The 11,810-nt window shown below is 35.4% G+C and overlaps 1 protein-coding gene across 2 annotated transcripts in view; it reads left to right on the forward strand.

Moving 5' to 3' along the window:
* The window catches only part of LOC149088013 (sodium/potassium/calcium exchanger 2-like), an 87,809-nt gene extending 77,616 nt beyond the window's left edge, over positions 1-10,193 (forward strand). For both annotated transcript variants that reach the window (XM_089243722.1, XM_089243730.1), the window contains exon 9: positions 489-10,193. In XM_089243722.1, the coding sequence (XP_089099848.1) occupies positions 489-738 (250 nt within the window). In that variant the 3' untranslated portion in view covers positions 739-10,193. The remainder of the gene's footprint in view (positions 1-488) is intronic.
* The last annotated feature ends 1,617 nt before the right edge of the window (positions 10,194-11,810 follow it).

Genomic DNA, 11,810 nt, shown 5'->3' on the forward strand with positions numbered 1-11,810 from the left:
TTAACCAGGTACGCTTGGGTATTATGCATCACCGGTAAAAATTATGTAATTTTTTTAGTATTTATCAAATTTACCAACGATGCTTGGGTATTATTCATAATCGCCGCAGAAAACAATTACGAATCTTACGGAGACGATTAGCAAATAAATCGGTTATGCATTACATAACCGATTTATTACATTTTCTGTAACATTATATACTAAAACATTTTGAGCCCCTTGCCTCTTTGGCCCCGCCTTCCTTTTCAGTGACGTAATAGTGATCTCGGCCAATGAGCGTAACCCCGTGTTAAAACCCTATGTATAGGATGGAATAACGCGACCCGGTAACCCGGTAAGCGGTGCGACGCGCTATCCTGGTGGCCCACTAACGAGGTTTGACTGTATTTAAAAAAAAAAAAAATTATTGACTGAAACTGAATATGAGTTCTTCAGAAAATTTCACTTTGTGAATATTGATCGGATGTAATTCTTCTTTATCGATACAGTCTACCTCTTCCGTGGTTCTTGTCCTGCCTCATCTTCGGGCCAGTTACAGTAAGCAGTAAAGGCATGGCATGCTCTCTCCTGCTTCTATTCATCATGCTCCTATTCGTCATCATCTCGATAGCGGCTTTCAAATGGAAGATGAACGTCGGATTGGCCATGGTCATGTTCTTCCTGTATTTCGTATTCATAGCCTGTAGCCTCCTCCTCGAATACAACGTGGTCAGTTGCGAGAAGATCCTCAGACACTAAAAAAAGGAACCGAAGAAAACAGAAAAGAGACATTATAATTGTGTAACGGAATGATAGGAAAGGGGAAAACTCCTCTACTGCCCCCCCCCATGTGCCGTGGATCTTATTAAAACAAAGAATGCAATAATTATAAATATATATAACTCATATACGACATGTAATATAATATGTATACATGGCTGTATAAAAAAATGGGGAAGTACAAATACGAGAAATGAAGGGGAACCCTTCATTCACCATTCTCATTCACTTTGCAACGAAGATTTTGGACATTGGATTTGTAACTCGCTCTGCGATCCACATCTTCAATAATCCTTAGATAATTAGGATAATTAGTTGTTAATTATCATTTCTCTGGTTACGTTCCATGTTGGTGAATATTATGTTTTCTTTTTCGGGTGTGTGTGAAAAATTCTCAGAAATATAATCAAACCATTAAGTGTACATATTTAATTTAAATTAATTTTTTTAAAGGATGGATATTATATTATTCATTTATAAATATACAATCGATTAATTATTGAATTTCTTTTTAAATAATCATATATATATTGTTATACCTTGAAAGGAACTGTTTTTCTCCCCGTTATTTCCTGGTGAAATCAAAATTCAAAACTCGAGGAAAGAAAATGGCTAATGATAAATGGTAGTACTATTTTAGAAAAGATTGGAGACTGAGGATTTATAGTCAAAGACCAATTCGTGATGCCCTCAATCGGGTTTCGAACCCAGAGTGTTAAGAACTGTACAATATATATTACGATAATTATTTGAATATGATTGGAAATGTTACTTGTTGATTTGGGAAATGTTTTTTTTACGATTTGGTCAAATAATAATGATTTTCAAAATGTCGGTACTTACACTGAGGTCTCATTTGATGATGGCCGCCTTTTCCTTGACATCAAACATCTTTCCGTGGTATAACAAGATCGAAGCGTTTTACTAGATGGAATACTATTAATAATTGAATGTTTTTCTGTAAATTCGAGTATAAAAAAGTACAGTATATTGATGGCGGATTTTAAACATCGATGTTTCAAGCTAGAGACACATAATAGTCATTGGGGGATGGTGGAATTAAATTGAACTCCAATCAGAGAATAGATATCGATCATCATTTTATGATCATAAATTTTATACTTGTTTACTGGCAAAGTGTATAATGGCACCTGCTTATGTATATATATATCTTGTTCAACCCTTATTAAATTGTTAGGTTCGCTGGAGGCACCCAAATCCCCTGGGTATGACAGAGCCTGGGTGTCTCTCGGTTCCTATCACTATCACCATCAATCAAGGAATAAAGGTATTACAAAGATATAGTCTATTTATGCTCCAACAGAAGAGAGAAAACATTCTATATTAGAGAAAGGGAGGTGATATCTCCGCTTTTGGAAAACACTACTCTATACGTAAGGGGGACATTCATGGGACATCAATTTAAAATTCACAACGACCAATCAGAGCCTAGCAGTGCCTGACAAAAAGCATAAGTACACGACGTGACCAATAGTCGGTAAGCTATTGAAAATACTTGGACTTCTAGCTAGAAACAAATCCTCGAATTCAGTACCCAGCAATGCAACTCATACACCTCCTGATGAGGTCAACCACTAGAGATGAGAAAGTTAAACGTTTAGAAGAAGCTGGCAGCTATCGGAACGGCGGGGATTATTACCCCTGAGAAACTCTCTTACAAATGACCAAACAGCCGACAAAAAATGGCCAATTACAAACCACCCTTCTATTCCTCAACATTTCATTATTGATTTATTGACTACAGATAGACAGCAGCAACCAGAAATTAGCATATATGGATTAAAGGATATAACTTCCTTTCTCTTAACACATCGCAAAGCGAAGGACTGAGATCTCAGGTCACCTCGTCTCACTGGAATTTAAAACTTGCTCTTTTACTGCAGAAAGTTGCAGAGTGTGCAATACTTTGTCAGATTTTGAAAACGGAGAAGAAGAAATGTTTTCAGAGTTAAATCTATTTTCCTTCCTTTCCCTTCGTTGATGGAAAAATACAACAATATGCGTACGGTATATATAATAAATGATAACAATGTTTCTTTTTCTGGGTTTTATCTGCTGATGAGAAGAGGAAAAATAAGCAAGAACGGGGCAAATGTTCGTGTGTTTTGTATGGAGTAATTCTGTCTTCGACAGGGTTGCAATACCATGCCAGTGCTGTGCCTAGTTGAAAGGATACAACAATTTCACCATTACAGCTGAAAATCGCCAGCGTAAAAAAGTGTTAAAGTAACGGCAGGTGTATCTTCGGATATTTAACGAATGAAATATTACAGTATCTAATCGAATTTGAAGTTTTACACTAACCGTGATTATACACGTGTGATCTCACGCTTTAATACTCGTAACTTTTCCCACAAAGGTCACAAATTGGCAGGGACTTATCAACGAAAATCCAGTTACTTCTAAAACAGCCTGACAGTTCATCTGTAGATAAAAAAAATCATAATTATAATTGAATTCTTTTGAGATGGAAGTTCAATACGATCGAAATGGATATGAAAGTCTATAATTCCACGCTGAAACAGCGCCAATCAGACCATTTCTTTACTTGTCATAAAGTAAGACAAAAAAAAATAAGGAATTTCACTTTAATTTATTTCTCTATAGTGCTTCCATAAAACGTTCACGATAATTTCGAATTCGAAATTGTTCATTGTTTAATGAATTATTAATTCACTTCAATGTGTAAAATCATGCTTCACCCGTTAGAACTTTTTTTTTTTTTGGATGCCGATGCAAAGAAAGAGAGGATTTTCTCTTAGCACAAGTAAATGTTTTCGTAGAGTGTGCACATAGTAGATTAGCACATGAATATTTATTCACATCAAAAACTTTGTGATAATTGACAACAACGATTTTTGAACTCGACTGTACTATACTGTTCAATGATTTGTGGTTTATTTTGAATTCATTTATGTTTCTGATATTTTTCTATCTGGACAGATAACAGTTTATAATATATATTGTATTGCTTAGCAATATATTTAAATGTTTTTCTCCTATTCCTGTATACCTTTAACTTACCCTTCATCTGTCAACGAAGTGTGTCGTTCGGTTGTGATCAATGCCTTTAGCGACTGAAAATGTCACCAAATTTCGATTTTTTGGTTAAAAAAAATTAGGTCAGACCGGCATTGTATGTGTATGCCATACATGCGCAACAGCGAGCCAAATATGGTCCTCGGAGAAATCTGATATGACCCGCGACCTCAACCTAATTTTGTAAAAGGTAATTATGTGGCACCCTTATACGGATCACTTAAGTGACCTGCGGAGTAGTTCCATACCACTTGAGTGACTCACGGCACATTCCCAGATTACTTTAGTGACCAGTGGCACATTTACAAATTACTCCAGTGACCTGCAGCATATTTTCAGATCATTTGAATGACCTGCGGCGTGATTTCGCAGCAGTTAAGTGACACGCGATGCAGTTTTGCACCAATTAAGTGTCCAGCGGAACACTTCCAGATCACCCAAGTGACCTACGAGTTGTTTTCTAAATTTTACATCCAGGGAAATCTTTTTAGAATATATTCGTTCTCCGAGATCATTCTCGTGTCACATCTCTGCCCACGACACGTTTCCAGATCACTTAAGGAACTGCGGTACATTTACAGAACACTCAAATGACCTGCAGCTTATTTACAGATCATTTGAATGACCCGCGGCACAATTCCAGAGCACTGGAGAAACTCGCGAGGCATTTCCAGATCACTTAAGTGGTCCGCAACAGGTTTTCAAACCCATGAAACAGCCCGCATTCTCCTAAAAGTTAAGCAACCTTGGTGTATGCTGCGTGCGTGCGCGCACGCTTGTGTTTTTTTTTTCCCCCCTCTTTACGCGGAAGATAGCATTACGCCTAAATTAGCGTAAAAATGTCGCCAATTGGCGAAGTACCGTATTTTCCACGAACTTTGACAGTTAAAGGGTTAGCTGCATTACCTTGTCATGTTTCGAGGCAGTTTCTTCAGATTTTCGTTTCTTTCTTTTGTATCATAACAATTCACGTAATATAGCGGATAATATAGGTGCCTCTCTATTCTGAAGGCTTCCATTACTGATACATAATAAGCAACGAAATGATGCATCACTTACTGTGAATAATGATATTTACGAGCACTTGGGCTTTCTAATGCACCGAAAAAAAAATCAAAATGCTTCCTTAATGTGTATATAGAAAGAGTATATGATTTTTAGTTATTTTTTAAGACATTAATGCACATAGTGTGAAATGAATGATGTCAATAATGTATCAACGAGAGAAAAATGTATTGTTATATATCAGAGTATGTGTGTGTGTACGTAAAAAGACGCAGAGATGAATATCGAAATCTCATCTATGATGTGAACTGCATAATATGGAAAGAATGTATATGTAACTGGTTGATACACACGTGCACGTAGGTGTAACAATAGTATTTAAGGTGAATATTTGATGAATTTATCAGAGTATTGTGTATATGTGAATGTACTACAGCATTACCAAAACAGTTATTTTGTCATACACACCAATTGTCTATGAGTGTCTATGGTATTTCCCTATTGAAGAAATATTGTTCCGTTGAAATTAATAACTTTTAGCCAAAAATAAGGATTGTTGTGAAACTTGGCGAAAATTTGAAATGCCGATGGGCTTCATTTAAGTATACAGGGTGGATACTATCGACCGTCTAATAATTGCACACGTGATTCCTTGTGAAAAACTGATATGGAAAAAGTATGTTCAGTTTTGTGATTTGACCAATTATTATGGAGTTATATATATATATATATATATAACGCATTAAAAATTTATGACGTCACTTTCGAATCCTGCCAAATTCACCGAACATGCACCAAACGTATAATGAAATTTGTCAATAGAGTGGGACGAAGGTATTAGTATCAATATCAGTATAGAACCGAGCACGCCCAGGCTCTGTCTCTTTTGCGATATAAGCTCATTGATCGTGAGATCGTGGGCGTGCCGGAATGGGACGAAGGTAACACGTAATAACTAGATTAACATCACTCTGCATGAAGAGCAAAGAGCGCCAATCGTGAAAGTAAATAACCGAACTTGGCTTCTAACGGGGTTGAGTATTTCATTTCATTTTCGATTAACGGCAGTCCCAAAATAGGGAAAAAACTTTTTTTTCGTTGGGTGTTTTGTGCGTAACTGGCCATTACAAAACTGACGTCACGAAATTTCGAAACGTTATAACTCGCTCAGTGTTTGTCCGTTCCTAAAATGTGTGAAAAACACTTTTCTTTATTCGTCTTTCACAGCGAATCACGTAATGTGATTATTGGACTGTCGATATCCATCCTCTATACATTAAAGCATTTAAAACTATACAATTTAAGATAAATACAGAATATTAAGCCAGGATGTTTAATTTTCGGAGTGCTTATTAATTTACACTTGAAAATACGAAAAATTTCTAAATATCTGAATGTTTTCTACAAATTGCATAGTTACTATAATTGGCTACCTATTACTCTTGTAAGACACTAGCGGTCGTTTGGCGATATATTAAAGTATAATATGAACCTCAGAATTTTAAACATCGACAGAGTAAACGTAAATAATACTAAACAATACAGGATCAATACAGAATATCGAACTCATATTAGATTCTTTTGAAATTCGAACCACATAAAATAAATTCATAAAATTACCAATAATTTCAACCTCTCCCATCATTATTGATATGATTACTCAATATGGAAAACTTAGTCAATTTGGCTACATTTCTTAAGGCACTGGTACTTTAATGGGCGAAGTTTGGTGATGAATTGGAGACGAAATATAAACTTCGAGCAGATTTTCACTGATTCTATTTTTTCTTCTTTAAAATAAAAGAAAATTATGCATTAAATAAAATTAGAACGCCCTCTTTATGCATTTACCTCTATCTCTCTCTCTCTCTCTCTCTCTCTCTCTCTCTCTCTCTCTATCTTTCTCTCACTCTCTCTCTCTCTTTCTCTCTCTCGGCATCAATGAATTTTCAGTAACATAGGTGAATACTGTGATACTATGGAATTATGGTGGAAAACTTAGCAAAATAATAATAATTCGCTATATAATTATATAAACTGCATTCATCAGTTATAGACGTTAAATAGCAGCGTAAATATATTTCCTGCATAAATAATAGTTTTCCTATAATTATCACGGATATTTCACCAACGATGGAAGAAGAAAATTATCCTATTGTGTTTCAAAGTCTATAATACATAATTACATGAAAGAGCCCATTTATTGTGCCTGTTATTAAATATAAGAAGATTATATAGATATTATATAGAGACCTAAAAATATTTAATGCATGCGAGATTAAGTATAAGAGTATATTGAGAGTTATAATGATGTTTGAAGAAAAAATATGATATATAATAATATTCTACGAATTATACTCAATTATTCGAGATAATTATAATTGCCCGAAAATTCATTATACTTTGGAAAAAAAATGAAGGAATATTCATGGATTCAGATAATTTTAAGCATTTATGGTATAAGTTATCTTCAAGAAATATATTATTACATATAAGCAGTATATCGTAATTTTGCATCAATAATATGCGATAGTAGAAGAGTAATACTTTAGTTTCCGCTTTGTAATATAAACGTGCATTTATATAATGTACAGTATATTGAACTAAACTGAGACAACGAAGTATGTCACTAAATGTAGCACTAAAGTACCTCGAGTACGTGTCGATACCAAACAAAAAAAAATAATAATTGTGCCTGCACTAATGTGTAATGTTTCATGACGTAAGAGGATATAAAAGAATTATAAAAATACATTGAAAGATGAGCTTTCAATGCATGTGTATAATAACAATAACAATTTCTTTTTTTTATAATGTAATCCTACGCAGTATAGAGTGCTATTATACATATATAATTTTTATAGGAAACTATATTATTTGTGTCTGTGTGTCTGTGCGTGTATGTGCTGTTTAATATTACAAACGTCCAGCGAAGTGAGTTCTAGAAATTTCCAAGTCTGTTGTATTTACTCGAGTATAAATATACACAGGTATATAGTACATATGTGCATAGGGCACTAGGAGAGTGGTAACAGCTAGAAGGAGGAGGATAGTTTCTGTTATGGTGGATTGGCGGGCTTTTTCATAATTATAAATACCACGTGTTTTGCAGGTGTGAGGAGTCGATCTTTATCAGTAAAATTCAAAAGAAAGCATGTTAGGTTATCAGAAATTCAGGATTGGACTTACCCGCACGAGGCCGTAAAACGGAATCCTGGCAGAGCGTGCGCAAGCGTTGAGTCCAATAGACAACATTCCTTATAAGGTAGACTCGTAAGGTAGATACTTTATTGTATATATGTATATCATTGTTATTTTCACATAAATTAATAAATTTCCGGATACACCCATCCCACGGGAAAGCTTCGATATCTCTCTGATATTGGGAAGCGGGGTGTGTCCGGTCCTTCAATATTCAATGTCAATCCACGAACGTGAGCTTCTTCCAGTAGCTGATTTTCATAGTGCTGCTTAAAAACACGTGTCATTTTGGTCATTAATTCCTTTTTTTCTAATTGGAAACTGGTGTCTGGCAGCTCAGTGGACGTTTTTCGTGATTTGGCGATGAGAGAAAGACTATTTTGGCCGCCAGAAACGGTGCGGGTGGAAAAGATTTTCGGAGGTTACGACAGAGTTATCGATGAAGTACTTTCCAGCGACCATGAGTCTGAGCTGCAGTTTGAATTGCGACTGAACAGCTGAAGAAACGAAGAATGCAATTTAGACGAATTGTCAATTATTCTTTGGCAGAATGTCTTTTTGTCCTGGAAATAGTTATCTGCATTAATCACCATTTCAGATGCCACAGGTAATTTCAGAAGGAAAATTTTTTCCTATCGAAAATGGTATGATATGATATATTCTCGTCCGAGAAAAACGATTTCTTTATCAATCAGTGTAAAATAACTTGGTGGAAGATGCTAGTCCCCAACAGGCGTTTGGCATGCAGATAGGTGAAAGAGTCTCTTGTCATTCTCGCATCGTCATTCTACAAAGGTTGTTCGTTATGGTTTTCTCACTGTCTTGCAGAGGATTAGAAGGCGTGTGCAGAGTCCAATTACACTCAAAAATCACTGAAAATATTTAAAAAAATAGAATTTTCACATACAACTTATTTGGCACAAATTTGAACAATCTATACTTCAAGTATCCGCGATTAATCTCAAAAACTGTTTTTCTTATTCGCATATTAGAAATAGGAGAGGGAACAATAGGGTAAATTTGTTTTTCGTAATTTTCACGAAAAAATAAAAATCCGTCACGTGGGAGGAATAAATACTTACACAGCTTCATAAAGAAAGACGACAAAAGGGGGGGGGGTGCTGAAGTGAACGGGGAGGATCTGGGAAAACAACACTTCCGCTCAATGAGTTTACAATAAAGCCTCGCGATTCCATGGCTAGGACAAGAGATATTTTCACATAAACAATCAAATTTGTGCTCAATCCTGGGGAAAAGTCAGTGATAGCACAAAATTCACAACACTTTCGTAAAATTTGACACCTTCGCATTTTGCTGACAAAGAATGGCTGCCCACCCATGCAAACCACCTAGTATTTATGGGTGTAAGAAAACTGAAGAATTACCGCCAAAACAAAAACCAACCATCTCAGTCTGTTATCTCGGAGTCACGAAATTCCTTCCTAGTACCCTATGTACAGTAATTTAATATGCACGGTCAATGACAACAACAACAACTGTGGTCACTTAGCACACTTTTTCGATTATTCCTCGATAGCCCTAATGGAGGGCTTGATCATTGAGACTTCATACTGTATGTATATGTATGCTACGTTTTTACTGTGATCATATGGAAATATATTATGCATATGTAATTTTTTTTCCATCAAAATGTCCGCGCGTTGTCCCGCAGTAGACTTCTAGGAAATCTCACTCTGGTAAAAAAAAAAAGAAAAAATGAAATTCTTCCGTACTCTTTACATGTACTTGATGATAATGCATTAATACATATACATAATGGTTATCGAATACATTCATACATATATTATATAAATTAGAAAGATTGTGAAATTTGAATGAGTTTTGCAATCTTATAAATCGTTAAGATGTAGATATTACATGATATATATATATATTTTTCCTTGAGGACTATGCATTTTAGTGGATAGAAAATTCCATTTTTCGCCGGGTTTTTTTTTTCTTCTTTCTTGATAAAATATATATATTATATATTTAAAAAAAATAAAAATGTCTTCAGGATTATCTCGATGTCGTAGGCAATGATAATAACGATGATGGTCGTGATGGAAGAGGTTAAAAATAATGATTTTAATTGGTGCTGTCGGAAAGAGTATTTAAACATATAATATAAGAGAGAATTAATTAAAAACTTCTTTATATAATATCTACATGGGTTGTGTCTGTGTGTGATTTATTTGAGATTTTGATTTCCTCGTATTTATGTTGTTCCCATTGATTTGTATGCACTTGGTCCAGCATGTATGTCCCATAAACGGAAGACAGGCTGGAACTTTCACAATCGCATCTGCTTTCAGAATATACGTTGATGAGCGAAATAACCGGTCCATCAGCTCCGATTTCAATTTGACTCATCTTCGCGGTTCTGGAGAAGGCCGAGGTGATTTGAAAAGCGATGTCGTCAGAAAATACCAAAGCACGCTGGGCCAAAGAACGCAAGGCCGTGTGGGAAATTTTGTTCATTCAATTATGTGGAGTCCAGCATAATTCAATGAACATATGAATGAATTGGTCATATTTCACCGGTAAAAGTACGATAGAAAAAATAGGAAAAAATCGAGCGTCTTCAAAAAAAAGGGGGGGGGGCACCGTGGGTAGAACTCGAAGAAATTAATTGTTGACTGGTGAAGACTCCCTATATACGTAACTTAATAGGATGATTGTGCATCCATTCAAAGAATATAAAACTTCCCAAGTTATAAATGAATCACACCATCGCTAAAGTCATTCGTGTCACTGCTGTAGCCGTAGGAACTATAAATATGGAAACAGTGAGTTTTATGGTGGAAAAGCTTTAACTTAAATTTGTGCCCGAGGTTACTTCTATTTACCGTACCAATCGGAAAGATTATAAAAGACATTTTCACGTTAGGTTGATGAAAGATACAGATCGATGATATGGACATAGCATAAATCTAATAATTAATTAAATAGCAATCTAGATACATTGACGCGGAATTAATCGAGATGACGGCTTCTGAAACTGGTCATATCCGCATGAAGATCGAGATGACGGCTTCTGAAACTGGTCATATCCGCATGAAGATCAAGATGAAGTAGGAGGCATACGTTCACCATGGCAACATATAGCGGATACGCCTCGTAAGTTTAAATCACCAAAGAATTACAGTCAACTCTTGGTTTAAGAACGTCGTGGTTTGCGAACAATTCGGTTTACGCACAACAAAATGATTCGGTTTAAAAACACACAAAACGGTCTATATCCCGTAAGGAGCATATTTCAGAAGTCTGAGATGACTTTGTTTGGCAGAATTAGGTTTAATAATTACAATTTCATCAGAGTACAATTCCCGCCACCAAATACAAATCCTTTTATACAGCCCTTATGGATCAGCAGGTGATTTCAAACTTTATGAAGCTCTGTAGAAGAACTTTTTTCAAAAGGGTTTTGCTATAACATCTGACAGAACTAACAGTCAGTGTAATTTCTCGAAACGTTATGTTATTATGCTGCATTGCCTAGTTCTTATTCACAAAGCTCGGCAGAAAGTGCCTTAAAGAACTGTCATTTTGACTTGAAGTATATTTTGCGGCCAGATACTATTGCACGCGGAGACTTTTGAGTGCTTTGACATTGAAATTATAGATGATACATATTTACAAAAGCAAACTTTTCCCTGGCATTATTTTCATTTTATCTCTCAAATTATGGTAATTTTTTGTGTCGGTTTAATGATTACTATCGGTAATGCCCAAGAGCTTTTGTAAAAGGTAAAACGCTGGAATGTGTCACGCTAGAAAACGTT

Source organism: Pholcus phalangioides, unplaced genomic scaffold (genome assembly GCF_987345545.1).
Source record: "Pholcus phalangioides strain wild (caught in Gottingen) unplaced genomic scaffold, Ppha-v1.0 ptg000003l_1, whole genome shotgun sequence".
In the NCBI taxonomy this organism is placed as follows: domain Eukaryota; kingdom Metazoa; phylum Arthropoda; class Arachnida; order Araneae; family Pholcidae; genus Pholcus; species Pholcus phalangioides.